The 15,364-nt window shown below is 34.5% G+C and overlaps 1 protein-coding gene and 1 long non-coding RNA gene across 2 annotated transcripts; one reads left to right on the forward strand and one right to left on the reverse strand.

Moving 5' to 3' along the window:
* The first annotated feature begins 270 nt into the window (after positions 1-270).
* Positions 271-1,681, forward strand: LOC116006001. Its single transcript, XR_004095015.1, has 3 exons — positions 271-368; positions 990-1,070; positions 1,401-1,681. It is a non-coding gene; the product is annotated as an uncharacterized LOC116006001 (long non-coding RNA).
* Positions 1,682-3,256: 1,575 nt separating this feature from the next.
* LOC116007124 (peroxisomal fatty acid beta-oxidation multifunctional protein AIM1-like) lies at positions 3,257-11,451 on the reverse strand. Its single transcript, XM_031247724.1, has 18 exons — positions 11,333-11,451; positions 9,717-9,788; positions 8,882-8,944; positions 8,724-8,780; positions 8,532-8,599; positions 8,356-8,437; positions 8,189-8,244; positions 7,799-8,101; positions 7,565-7,651; positions 6,928-7,102; positions 6,277-6,398; positions 5,890-6,053; positions 5,336-5,590; positions 5,081-5,202; positions 4,665-4,786; positions 4,377-4,525; positions 4,060-4,198; positions 3,257-3,492 (listed from the first exon to the last, which is right to left on the reverse strand). The coding sequence occupies exons 1-18, from the start codon at positions 11,430-11,432 to the stop codon at positions 3,475-3,477; spliced, it is 2,154 nt and encodes a 717-aa protein (XP_031103584.1). The 5' UTR covers positions 11,433-11,451; the 3' UTR covers positions 3,257-3,474.
* Between the last annotated feature and the right edge of the window lie 3,913 nt (positions 11,452-15,364).

Consider the following 15,364-nt stretch of genomic DNA (forward strand, 5'->3'; position numbering starts at 1 on the left):
ACGGACTCCACTGACCTTTCATATAGGAGAGTCATTACATGTCATTTGAGCACAATGTGTTTGGCATGATGACCAAAATATAATATCATAATTAATTAAAAATAAAAAGTATATAATATAATTTATGAAATATACTTTTTATAAATAAAAAAAAAAGTAAAATTTTTCATTTAATATAGTTTGCACGTGCGAGCTCACACACAGCTCGCGCTGTAACTGCAAAGTTTTCAAATCTCCATTTTCTACTGTTCACCAAACCGGCGATCTCCACTCGTCTCACCGGTCACCACGACGGCGGAGCAAGCCGCCATTGATTCCGCCGCCGCCGCCGCCGCTGTAGAGCTCCTCCGCAATCGTTTCCTATGAAGGTAGCTCCAACTTCACACACAAGCTAAGCTCCAACTAATTTTAATTTCCAAATGCATAGAGTGAAATAATCATAACAAAACACGCATTACTATCCGCATTTTCACCGTACATTAATAAATATGTGCGATTTGACTTTCCTGCTTTAAATCGAATGTGAAAGTGCTTGCTGGAGTGTAAACATCTGCAGAAGAGAAGATCAGACAATGAATTGAATGAGAAGAATTATGAAAAAAAATATTAAAATTAAGGAATTAGATAGGCTGCATTTGTTTGTAGAAGGTATGAGGTGCATTTGAACTATATGTTTATTTGGAAGTTTCAGAATCATTCAAATCTATCTTTTAGGTTTGGTAGCAATATTTTCAGAAAAATCCTGTGTTTTGTTAAAGAAAAGTAGAAATCTGATCAGCTTTCATTTGCAAATAATGCTTTAATTGTGGTAGATATTATATTAATTCATGGTCTGTTATGGCATTACTAACATGGATTGATCCAAATTCTGTCTCTTATTTCTATTATTTCCAAGTGTTTCATCAAAAGTGAAACACCTCTTTATCTGGAGATTAAATTGGAGAACTGTTACAGTATGTATTTGGGGTCTATGACTTTTTTTTTTACAGTTCCCCTTTCTGTGATACCTGAAACGACACCACTGGAAGTTTGTAATGCAATGGGAAATTCCTAAACCAGTCTTTAGTAAGGTAAAAAGTTTCAAACACTTAACTGTCTTCACTTGCATCAGCTTTTCACCCTACCTTGTGACATGTGGTAGATTGAAATGGGAAATTCCCAATTTCAAGGAATTGCCTTCATGAGTAATTTTCAACTTCAATTGCCCCTCCCCCCATCCCTTTTCAGTTTTCCAACAATGGTGGAAAACAGTACAGCAATTGAATAAGCAGTCTGCCAAATTTAGATTAATACTTCGTATAATTCTTTTACATAACATAGTTACTTTTTTTTTTTTTTTTTCGCAAACAGATAACATGGTTACTGGTTATCACATTTTAACAATCTGAATATGACTGCAGGAACCATACTTCTGTTCTGGATCTGTCAGGAAGTTGAAATTTGTGATTACCTGGATTGAGACTGAGCTGATCTGAAAGAAAGCAATAAGGCCAAGAGGTCTGCTGTTCACTCTTTTCTTTTTTTTTTTTATTCATACCGAATTGTTAGCTTTATCGAACTTATTTTGAACCCTTCCGGACACCCATCCTTAAAATCTTGAGGGATGGTAAATTGTGACCCAGGTTTTTATCAATTAGTTGTATACCTGTGCACAAAAAGCTCTCTCTTTACACTCAGCTCATTGTTATATGCTTGGTAGGCATTATTGTTGATTGATAAGTTATGTTGAGACACTTGTTTTATCCTTTCATAGTACAAGTGGTTTAATTTAAGCCATTTCCTTGAGATGAGCATATATTGTTTTCTTTTAACTATGATTTTAGGATGAACCTAGCTAGTAAAAGTTTATAGGGGGTATTTTATTCTGCTTCAAGCATATGCTTTAAATGAATAAATGGTATATAGCCCTTTCTGATTCTTCCATGTATTTAGACAACATATGCTTAGAGCAATAGTGAAAGGGAGAAGGAGAGAAAAAATTCAAGATTTTTTTTTATAAGTATTACACATGTTTATAGTTTTTAAGGTGAAGTCACTAGCACGTTTGCAGAGTAACTTAGGATGACCACTTGTTTATAACGACTTTAAAACTTTTGCTTTTAAAAAAAAAAATGCTTTTTTTCCTCAAAAGTTAATGGTAAATCTAACTAAAAATCTCATTTTGGGATTTTTCTATTATGATTGCTCTTTAATACTTTAGTCTCATTTCCAGAATTCTTGGGATCATGCAAAGCTTGAATTGATTAAAGAGAGATTTTACAATCAAGCCTACAAGGCTACGAGTTGGCAGCGCTATTAGCTAGGCACCACACAGAATAAAGTTACAGAAATTGGTATACACTCATCATGTCACGTCAACTGAAATACAGTACGAAAATATCTGCAGATTAATAATGTTGGGACCAAGTCAAACACTTTAATCTCTCTCTTTCTTTCTTCCTTTTTTTAACATTTATAGCGGAAAGAATCTTTGTTTGAGGTCAAAAAGGAGTGACCAAGTGCTAAACTTGCCTGGCTACTTCTAAAAAACATTAAACTTGAGTAATAAGAGTATGCAGTATTTTTTTATGGAAACATATATATATATTTTTATCTTTTGTTAGTACTACTGAAGGAAGTACAAAGAGTTAGTATTAATTCCATTAAAGCTCGAATCTATGACCTCTTATTTAGGAGAGTCACTTCGTGCCGCTTACATGGTCGTTGGCTTGATCTTTCAGTTATACCGTCTTATTTAGGAGAGTCACTTCTGAGTTATATGCGTAACCATTTTAACCCTTAAGTAATGTGAGAAATAACGATTTTAGTCCCCCAAAAACTATTTATGTCATCTATAGGTTACTTAAAAATGTCAAATTTGATCTTTAGGGATTAAACTTGTTAGTTGCGCATAAATTAAGGGTTAAAAAGATAAATTGTGTACAAAAAAGTTTTAAAATTTTATCAGGTGTAATAGGAACAATATAGTGCAATATTTACATTTCAAACTTGTAAATATTATTAATTTACTAACTTACGTAAAAGTGAATAAAATTATTGTATTGTTTATTCTTTTAAGAAGATATTCACTTTTAAAAAAAATATCTCTCTTTTTTTTCTTTTTTTTTTTCTCCCTATCTCATCAATACTGATAATATGATGAGAATATATATTTCTGAAAGTATAGTTAGTATTTTCTAAAATAAAAGTACCAACACGAAAAGGGGGGATTAGGAGCTGCTATTCGACCAGAATAACTATCTCTCTTTCATGGAAATTGAAGTGATTTTATTATCCAGAAAATGTAGAGTTATTACAGAACAATGGGGCATAGCCCTCCCATATATGAGTAAATTTAAAATTTGGCCCAAAAAGCTTTTGAGTTTAACTAAGATTACTGAAACTTTTGAGACCAAATTGAAGCTAAAATAAAACTTGAAGGACCAAACTCGAAATTTATTCTGGGGTCTCAATGATAGAGGATTCAACGAAAGTTCAACTGCACGGTGCCCCCTGCAATAGTAAAGAATGGAAACATATACTTACAAATCCACTCTGTATCACCTAATTATATGTGCATGATAAATAGACTTAAAATCAGTGTTGCAAAAATCACGCCAAGGAGCTGTTAAGCATCGGCCGACCACCTAGCGTGTCACTATAATCGGTGGTCTAAGCGGTCGGCCAGCTAGGTGGCCGACTGGATCGCCTAAGTGCCGACTAGGCTACTTAAGTGCTGACTAGGCCTCCTAGGCACCGATTAGGCTGCCTAATAGACCGATTAGCTATTATTTTTTTTAAAAAAATATTATTTTACTCAAAACAATATCGTTCTGAATGAAATAATCTTAAATTGTTTTTTAATTAATATTTAATATTTTAGTATTAACTATTAAATAGTTTATAATTATTAGTCTTAAAAAATTAAGAAATTTTTAACAATTTTTTTAAAAAATAATACACAAGCGCCTAAACGCCGATTAATCGCCGCCTAAGCACTCCGAGCGCCAAGTGATTTTTCTAACCATGCTTAAAACAATTAATGGTTCTGAAATTTCGTTAATTGATTAATTAATTTACCAATGCAATGCCTCTGGCAGCTCTGTCTTCCAAGAACTGTGATGGCTTGAAGAAGTTACCATAGGCCTCGCACCAACTCTTTAGCCTTGAACATATGTACTTTGGTCCAATTGAATCTGCCCAAAATATTATGCCTCCACTGCAACAAACCAAAACAACAAACTCAATATTTATCCATTTAACCAAACCAGATGGAACAAATATAACATTATTATGGTCTGTCACATTCTGCCTTATTTTTAGGCATCATAGTTTGGTCTTTGGTGAAGCTAAGGTTTTAAAAGAGAAGAATCCCATCACTGTAATATAGTCTATACGTTTCTGTAGGGAATTTCATCCCATGGATAGAAGCAATATCAAGGTCTGAAGCTCGGACGACTATCCCTTCTTCAATCACTCGGGACGCCTCATTTATGACTGGAAAGAACATCATCTCCAGGATGTCTTGGTCTGTCACAGATATTGGCTGCAAATTGCAGTAAGACAAATGTATCAAGACAGTAATTATGAACAGATATTGTATTGTAACAGAGTCAATAGTACTGAAAAACAAATGTATCATGACAGATGTATACAATGTTTTGTGATTGAGAAATGTTTTATACCTTTCCTCCTGGCATAATTTTCGTGAGCCTTCTAGATTCTTCAACGATTTGCAGGACAGATGTATTGGGTTCTGGCTTCTTTCCTTTCACATATAGGTAGAAACCCTTTCCATCCTTCTTGCCTGCAATGCCAACATTAATTATTTTCCTCAACAATCTCATAGAGTGATAAAATACCTCAATGAAATCGAAAGGCAAATGAGGCCTTGGTGTTGTTGAGAACAGAAACAAAATGAAACTTTAGTTAGTGCTTACTAGCTTGATCATGTTGCTGAACGATACAAACGTGCTTAAACCATTTAACATGGTAAATCTTTTTAAACACCACATTTATGCTTTTGAGGATAAACTTGTATATGAAGTTTAGATTTCTCTTCTTCCTTGCCTATGAAAATTTTAAGAAAAAGCCTACTTACCTGAATGCCCATTTTCAACCATAAGTTGAACTAAAGGAGACTGGAAAGTGCGATCAGGAAATGCAGCAACAAATTGCCCTACAGCTGCTAGAAATGTACTGTATCCTGACAAATCAAAAAGCCTGCAAATTCAAAATGACAAAATCGTATTATGATATTATTGAGGAACAGTTCAGTGAAAAACAGCAATTCATATTATGCAATTCCAAGCTGTCATGTAGAATATAGTATATAATGAAAGAACAGATTACTTACTGAAAAGGGCCTATCCGCATGCCAAATTCACTGATCACTCGATCAATTCTGAATATATCAACTCCCAAATTTGCCAACAACTCTGCTCCTTGCATATATGGGAAGAAGGTTCGATTGACAGCAAATCCAGTGCAGTTTTTAACCACTATAGGAAATTTCTTCAGGACTTTTGAGACTTTCAGAACATCAAGTATCACTTGGTTAGAAGTGGTTTCTGATCGCACAATTTCCAAGAGTGGCATGACATGAGCAGGACTAAGAAAAGGAGAAAATGACCAAGCAATCAGAGCATGAAGAAATATGTTTGACAGGTGAAATACAAAAAATTATTTGACAACTAATTGTTTTGTATTCACTTCTTTTGTTTCTTACAAAAGAAGAAGCCACAATACGTTCATTTTGCTTCACAGGTAAAGACCAAATTCACCAAGTCAGTCATGTTACTAAAATTTGCATTAAGTACAATCACAATAACACTTTCATCAGCTTCCTAGGCTAATCAATGCATAAATTCCTCTAAATGTTCATAGATATGACAAGAAGACCTTTCCTACCTGAATAAATGTGTTCCTACAATACGGTCCTGGCAATTTATCCTTGCTCCAATTTCATTAAGATCAATAGTGGATGTATTTGATGCCAAGATACAATGAGGAGGACAGATCTTCTCAATTTCTTCAAAAATTGACTGTTTCAAGTCTCGGTCCTCATGTACAGCCTGACAGCAATAAATGATGATCAGAAATAAGAAGATGAAATCTTTAAACACATTCCAATATTAAGAAGTAGGCGGTTTAGATAGATCATACAAGTCTACAATGAGCAATATTCGATGTTTTACTTTTAGTATAGTATTTAGGTCATGTCATTCAGGGTAATGCAGAAAGGTGCATGGGTATCAGAGTCAAGGTGGCCCTGAGAGAGAAGGGAAGATGGTTTACCTCTATGACCATATCCACATTTCTGAAATCTTCATAGTCTATAACACCTTTGAGAAAGGATAATGATCGCTTCACTTTGTTCAGATCTAGCTCACCTCTTGTTACTAGGCCATTGAGATTAACTGGATTAACACAAGACATGCATCATAAGCGCACATATTATACATGAGCATGTGTGTGTTCAAAAGATTTGAAGTGGTTTGTGCCCTACTTCATTGTATAAATATTAACAAAAACTTAAACATGGATGCCTTCTATGCAATTATAAGTGAAGTCCATGTATCACCCAGTCACACAAATCCAGCAGGACATGTAGATATGTTGTGGAAAAGTGCAAACCAGTTACATTATGATTGTATAAACAGAAATTTTCTTGGGCAGTGAATTATTGAAGGCAAAAAGTTACGTGAATTCGAAAGAATTTCACAAGTTAAAGATTTATTTATGATAAGAAATGTTATGAAGACCACCCTGCCCTTCCCAAAGAAATCTACAGGCCAATGATATAAGAGACAGAAGCTTCTCCCACCCTCTTATCCAAAAGCATACAGTAGTCCTGGTCTTGCTTGAAAATTCCATTTTATTAAGGTGATAATAAGCATATTACTGTTCTCAAAAGTAATATCCATATATCCATGGATGAATACTAACCTTCAATAGAATTTATAGCCTTCTGAACAAATTCATAATTGATTTCCTTGAGTATGACATGTATATTGCTGACAATAAGAGCTGTAGCAATGCCAGTGCCCATTAAACCACCACCAATTACACCAACTTTCTCGACTATCCGGAATTTAAACTGGCCAATGGTAACACCTGGAACCTGCACATAAAACAGGAATTTTGAATTAATACTTAAGCAGAATAAACCAGCTACAGAAATTGCCTAAAAGTAACAAACTAACAATACTAAAGTTTTTTGAGAACTTAGGGGATATCAAGTAAGAAGAATGTGTTTGTGTATTATGCTCTACAGAAGTAATTTTTATTTTTATTTTTGAAGTGAAATATGTGTCTTTATATTGGCCAATATGTGAAGATAAATTTGTATTCTGAGTTTCCAAATATCTATGGATGCATATTGTTTGAGTTGTAATATTCTCCCGAGTATTATTCAATATCCACTACTATCTTTGAAAGTGAAAATTAAATATAATCACTATTCTATTCCAAATTTTCAATGTCCACTACTATCTTTGCGTAACAACAGGGGAAAAGCTTTGGACTTGATAGAAAGAAACCATGATGTTGCATTTGTATTTTTGCATGAAAAATATGGTTGTACCTTTGATGTTGCACGTTCAGCAAAGTAGACATGAAGAAGACTTCTACAAGGTTTTGAAAGTACCAACTCTCTTATTACCTCCCGTTCCTGCAAGTAGTAATATGAATTAATTGCTAACCAGAATAGAAATAAAGCAGACATAGATTCTTTGCAAATAAACACATGCAAATAATTTTGCATGCACTTAAAGATATGTATCCATCAACTAAAGGATGTATTTATAGAAAACTTCACCTTCAAAACCCCCCAAAACCCTCCAGAAATAAGTCCCTCTTCAATAACATCAAGGCAAGCTTTGTAGTGAGGAAACTTTGGATGTGTCTTCATTACATGTTGTTTTGCAGTTTTTAGAATCTCAGAAGACTTGTGGATGGGTTCAAGTTTATCAGTCCTCTGAAGAACATTGATGCGGAGTTTACAGCCTTCTATAATATCAAGTGCCCAGAGACGAGAAACATCTATGAGCTCCTCTGAAGATACAACTGCATCAATAAGGCCAAGTTCCTTTCCTTCTTCAGAAGTTATAGCATTAGATGTCTGAAAATGCAGTTTCAGATAAGGTAAGTTACCATCAACTGAAATTCTGAAAGTACCAATTGTGGCATTAATATTAAAGAGGCTTACCATCAATAACCCAATGGCTTTTGATACCCCAACAAGCCTGGGAAGACGCTGAGTGCCTTGTAACATACAATCAAAAATCTAAGTTTCTATGCAAAAGATTGCATATTATCTAAAATTAACAATGAACACGTCACAGGATGACAAAATGATAACAATCCAAGCAATACCTCCAAAACCAGGAATTATTCCAAACTTCAGCTCAGGTAAGCCAAATTCAGATCTTGGAGTTGCAATTCTAGCACTGCAAGCCTATATGGAATTAACAAATGAATCTCATAAAACTTGGAAGCTCTAGAATTTGGTAGATTCCATTCAAGCATTAAAGTTGATACTAGAAACAAACCATAGCCAATTCCAAGCCCCCGCCAAGGGCAAATCCATGAATGGCAGCAACAGTAGGCTTTTTGGCATCTAAGACAAACAAAAAGTAAGAAAAGAACATGAGAAAAGATAGCGAACATCTCTACTGCTCAAAAAATTTGGTAGACAACTGAGAGGATTCATCACAAATATGTAATTGTGAATAGCACATTACTTTCTATTGTGTTTATCACAAGGTCAACTGAAAAGTCTGGCAGATGTATGATATCCCCTGGTAGAGCAAAAAAAAAAAAAGAAAAAGAGAAAAAGTAAAGTTAATTATTAAATGACACTTCATATATGATATGAACAAGATGTGTGAATTATGACTACCAGTACTGTGAACTTTCTGCAAAATATTAACATCAAGACCCCCACAAAATTTACCACCAGTGCCTGTAAAGAATAAATTCATAAAACATTAAACATTAGTGAGCTTTTTTAATCTCTCACAATAAAACGAGACCTGACAAGATTGGGAATAAGTTGAATGCCAAGGAATACTAGTATGGCAGTATCCATTACATTTAAGACATAATTTTCGCTTCTGTATATAAGAAAAAAAGTTCTGTGACAGCAAAGAAGTGCTAATGTTTTCATAGCTACATCTATCAAGCTTCTATACATGATCATTACTATGTCCACTTAAAACCACTGTTGCAAAAATCCCCGCCTAGGCGGGTGCCTAGGCGCTAGGCGGGTGCCTAGGCGCTAGGCGGGTGCCTAGGCGCTAGGCGCTCCTAGACCGTGGCGATTTGCTCCCTAGGCGTCCGCCTAGGTGGCCGGCCGCCTAGGAGGCCGCCTAGCGCCTAACTCAGCCGACTAGGCTGAGTTGGCAGCCGCGTAGGCCGAATTTGGCCGAGTTAACTCGCCCAACTCAACAGAGTTAGCCGAGTTAACTCGAGCGAGTCGGCATTGTTAATTTTATTATTATATTTATATATATTTAAATTTATTTATGTATATAAGTAAGAGAAGTAAGATATATATATATAATATATATAATATAATATATAACATACACCTACACACATGAATTAATTTTTTGTTTCTATAGGTCGCCGCCTAGAACCGCCTAGGTACCGCCTAGGCGCCGCCTAGAGGCGCTAGGCGCTAGTCTACCGCCCGACTAGCGCCTAGCGCCTACTACAACCATGTTAAAACTCACCAGTTAAGACTACTCCTTTGACATCATCTCTTTCCATTGCTTCTCGATAATGTTCCTTCATTTCGGCAATCACTGTTACCCACCATTGATCAATAAACGTCACAACCATCGGAAAGTTAGCATAGATGTGAAATGATTGAACTGAAAGAACTCAAAGTGCTGAGAAATGAACGCATATGAAATGTTTAACACACAAATCCAGGTTTATTGTCCATATCAACAGGCATTCACACATTCTAAACCTCTAGAAAGTCAAAAACCACTGGGAAACTAAGAAACAAAACAAATAGATAAACTCGGAGTACCAGTTGGGCCATTTTAGCCCGACTATATCAACTCTTGGAGGCGTCATCTTCTTTGATGATGAAGCGAGAAGGTGTTTGACAAAATGCCGAAGAGAAACTCCAGTTTAGTATGCCGATTTCGATCGACGGGAATGTTAAAGCAAAGCACAGTTTTGTTTAATGGATTGCAAAAGTCTTTAATGCCATAATAAATAAATCAAAAAACGGTTAGGGAACAGTTAAAGCAGCAACAGAAACTATTAGTGTATTTTGATATTGGGTCACACTTGTGTGAGACCGTCTCACAGATCCTTATTCGTGAGACGGGTCGGGTCAAAGCACTATGCAAATGTCATACTTATATGTGCAAATCTCACACTTATATGCTCAAATATAACACTAATCAAAAATACAATTTTTGTTACTTATATAAGAGAAAAAGTAATACATTTTTCATAATAAGTAATGTTGACACGTGCCTCTCACTTATAAGGGCAAATATAATACTTTTGAGGAAAAATGTAATACTTTTAAATCGAAATGTAAAAGTATTGTATTTTCCCTTAAAAGTATTACATTTACCCTAATAAATAACAAAAATTTTATTCCTGATTAGTATTACATTTGAGCATATAAGTATGGCATTTGTGCATATAAGTGTTACATTTACATATTGACCCGACCCGATCCGTCTCATGGTGAGACGGTCTCACACAAGTTTTTGCCTTTGATCTTTCACCTCCTAAAATATTATAATGGAGTGTTAGCTAGCTGATTCGGTTAGTGGATTTGAGTCATTTGACTACTTCATAGCATTAGATGATTGTAGAAAGATGTTTGGTAAATTAACTGTTAGTTGATAGCTAATTACTTGCAAAATGACTTTTTCAAAAAGTGAATTGAAAAAGTTGTTTTGAACAGTTTTTTAAATTTATAACGTTTTAGAGCACTAAGCTGTTACAACAAGTTATTAATCAAATAATTATATTGGAGTTTTTAACCAAGTCAAATAGCTAATAGTGGTCAAATAATTTAAAATTGGCTGATAAGCTAACTATCATTTTCTATTTTTCATTTACTTATTTTAGCATATCAACTATAGGCAACTTAAATTGATTTACTTTCTCATAACTCTTTGCCGACTAACGTCACAAAATAAAATTTATCCCGTGGATACCTTCAAATAATAATTACATATTATCTCGTTATAAAAAAATGACTATTGTGTTATATAGAACATTTAATGTAAAATTCAAATATAAAAAAAGTACAGTTTTATAGTTTTAGTCTACTTGTTATATAGAGTGATGTTATGGAAGGTGGTTTACTTACCGGAAAGTGTCAATGCATTTACCGGCGGGTTGGAGAGAGTAATCACAGCAATGCCATCACTTCCAATCTCCATTGTTACTAGCTTGCCGTTACCTCCCATTTTTACTGCTATCTCCAAACTCAGCAATAATGTAACTCCTACAATTTTATTATTCACTGCATTAATTACCATTATATATATATATATATATATATATATATATATATATATATATATATATAATCTGATTCATATGAGAACCACTCCCAAACGAGAATCATATGTGTGGACAAAATCCAAATCATTGATTTACAAAATTAATAGATAAGAAATTAAGTAAAAAATGAGTGCGGTCATTTTTCATAAATAGCACAAACTTTTAAAATTTGTTATATTATGAAAACGACTCTATCTTTTGAATATAATGTCAAATTTGAATGTATTGTCCTGGATGTGAACATTAAAATGTAAAATCAGGTGGTTACATATACAACCCCTATAATTATTCTGTAAAATAGTTTCACCGAAATCCATTACCATTATCAAATATTTGATTCATGTTCCGATTCTGATTCTCATGTGCTAACCAAACATACACACCCCAAGTCTTTCTGACTTTATCGGTTTAAAGGTGGTTGAACTAAACTCAATAGGGTAGCTCAAGTGACAAGTAAACTCTCTTTGTGGGGAAGAATTTCGAGAGAACTTGGGTTCGATTCCCACAAGTGATGATTCCCGTTGGGTCGATTCCCATGCCTCCCGAAACGAGTGAATTTACCAAAAAAAACAAAAAGGTGGTTGAACTAATAATGGGAGAAATTATTCATTTTTTTAGAAAACTAAAAACAGAAAATAGTTTACTTTATAATTCTCGAGCTAGGCCAATAATTTGAAAACAAAAAGCAGAATGAAAATGTGAAGAATTAAAATAAAAGCAACCTAAATTTCACACATTTTCTATTTTTTGAGTACTGAGACCAAGAAAAAGAAGAATAGATTAAAGATGGATACCAATCATACCTCAATTGGGAGAGGGGAATGGTAAGTCTTGACTTGTGTGAGAGTGATTGATGAAATGCTGCATGGACCATGTCAATTTATAGCCACATTCACTATCACAATGCAAATCTCACCAACAATTTCACTTCTGGCTGAAGGGGCCATTATATATATATATATATATTAGACCACGAGATATACTGAATAGGTAAAGTGATGAACATAATGGCCCCGTTTAGTAAAATAATTAGCTTATCAGTCAATTTTAGCTTATTTGATCACTTGGTTAAAAAAAATCAATATAAGTGTTTGATTAATCAGTTTTTTGTAACTCCAAACTGTTAAAATTCAAAAAGCTGCTCAAAACAATTTTTTCAATTAACTTTTTGAGAAAAGAAGTTATACCAACAGCTATCAACTAACAACTAATTTACCAAACACATTCTACCATCAGCTAATGTTATCAACTAGTCATATCCTCTAACCCAATCATCTAACAAATATTTACCAAACAGGGTCATTAATTTTTTTTATATGAGCGAAAATTTTAAACTCCTAACCTCTCTTTGTCTTTTTTTTTTTTTTTTTTTTTGGGTGTTTTCGGTCTGAGTGGACATATTTGCATATATTGTCATTACATGCATGCAAATATGTCCACTTACATGTGTTTCATTTCCAATGAATTATGTCGTGATTAGCAGCACTTATAATTTTGATTTTAATTTACAGTCATATATTTACCGAGCTCAGTAATAAGAGTTAATTCCAGCAATGGTCCTACGACTATTGTGATTTTCTAAAATTGATCCTCGTTTTTTAATTTGGACAAAATAAACCCTTGACTATAAGATTTGTTCCACCATTGGTCCTTCCGTGAACCAACAATTAGATAGGCGTTAGTGAAGGGGTTAAAAAGGTCATTTTCTCTTATTGCAGACCGGTAGAAAGCTTTTGTTGCCAGAAAAGACACCTAGGTTTATACCTACTCCTTCCTGTGCTTGTTTAGGGAGAGAGGAGGAGCAATGGCGATGGCGAATGACAAAGAGAATGGAGCAGCAATGCTTGAAGTGGACCTCGCTGCTCAGCAGCCGCTTCGTCACGCCCTTCAACCACTCCAACGCCTCGACCTTCCGTTGCACCTCCTCCGTATCCTCTTCATGCTCCGAGTTCTCCGACAGCCGGAGAAGGTCCGAGAGCTTATCAGATCCAAAATATTTTGATCCGCATTCAGATCTTTGATTCTGATGGCGGTAGTTGGGCTTCCGCTCCATGGTGGATTTGGAAGCAACATCAGTATGCTTCTGTCGTGCAGCGCCTCTGCCGCCGCAACGTACGGCGCCGAGGATCATGCGGCCATACCTGGGTCCTTCCCAGATCCAAAGATTGTATGTGTCTTTCCAGAGCCACTTGGGCCTAAAGCATCCAACATCGTACTTCTTCCCTAGATAAAGTCATTAACCAAAGGATTCACCATTTTCTCATACACTTCCTTCTGTAATACAAAACAGAAGTTCCATAAGCTGTGGTCTCAATTCAAGTATTAGCACCTACAAACAAGTAAACAATGAAGCTTAGAGAATAACAATAAACCAAGCATGCAAATTATTGTTTCTTTTAATTTCAGTTTTTGTATTCTTATTCGTTTCAGGTTCAGAAATCCCTCTCGAAGAGCTTGCTGAATCAATTGTATTAGATAAGAATCCTAATAGCAACATTAAAAGGGAAAAGGTATATGTTTACCTTAATCTCCAAATATTGGGGGTTCTATTATTCTGTTTTTCCATAAATTATTCAAGCGGTGCCGAGGATCATGCGGCTGGATGAGGTTGACCAGAGCTTTTGATGGCTGTAATCGCCGTTGGAAGTGGCGGCAGAGGCGGGGCGGTCAAGAACCACTGATTCGATGTCATTTTCGAGATGACCCTGAGGTGTACTTCCGTCACAGGACTACTGTAATTGCTGAAAGCTATAATGGAATGAGGAAGAAGAAGACAATTAGCCAAAATGACAATTTTACCCCTTATTTTGAAGTCCAAATAACGGTCATTTGACGGGAGGACTAACATTGGAAAGATTTTGATAGTCAAGGGTTTATTTTGTCCAAATTAAAAGACGAGCACCAATTTTGAAAAATCACAATAGTTGGAGAACTATTGGTGGAATTAACTCTCAGTAATAATACTGTCAAAACTGCAATTTTGCGATTAAAATTTAGTAACAAAGTATAAAATAGGTGATTGAAGTTATTGTTTTTGTGTAATTGAGTTACTACTTAACTTAAAAAGTGTGCAATAAAATTATCAAACAAGCAAAAATATGTGTAATTGAGACAATTTTATGATTTTTTAATGCAATTTAAGTTGAAAACATTTAAATCTTTCATTTCAACTAGTATGAGAGAGGAAAGGATGATTCTCAATACATACTGTGTAAATTATATGATCGAATTATATTCTACCAGGAAAAATTGAAAAAAAAAACTTAAATTGTACATATTTTACTTGTTTAATAGTTTAATTGTACACTTTTTTAACTTCATTGACCTAATTGCACAAAAGTGATCGATAAGTTTAGTGACTTGTTTAACACCTTTTCCTAGAATTTATAATTAAAAGTTCCCATAATGTATGCACTCCTTGAACTCTAACACAAATACAATTCTTGATAACCACAAAGTTAGAAATTCGACTCCCAGTAAAAATGACTTGTTAGCTTTTTTAGTTTGAGTTCACCAATGAGCAACCTATAAGCTGATTTACCTTATTATGATCCTTATTTATCTGTTAAGGTCACAAGCCGAGGTTTACCTAGTACACATCTTCGAGTTGTAACTGTTGGATTCCTTCGTCACTCAAAAAGAAAAAAGAAACAACTAACATTTTTAACATTACATACGAAATGACATGTATATCATATAATAATGAATTATTTAAAAAAACCCTTAAAAACTAATTCTAAGGTAGTCATGGATGTCTTCATTCAAATTATCAAGATTAAATGCTTACCACTACACCAAAAAACTTTAATTAATATAGAATACACAACTTTATTTG

Source organism: Ipomoea triloba, chromosome 15 (genome assembly GCF_003576645.1).
Source record: "Ipomoea triloba cultivar NCNSP0323 chromosome 15, ASM357664v1".
Classification (NCBI taxonomy): Eukaryota; Viridiplantae; Streptophyta; class Magnoliopsida; order Solanales; family Convolvulaceae; genus Ipomoea; species Ipomoea triloba.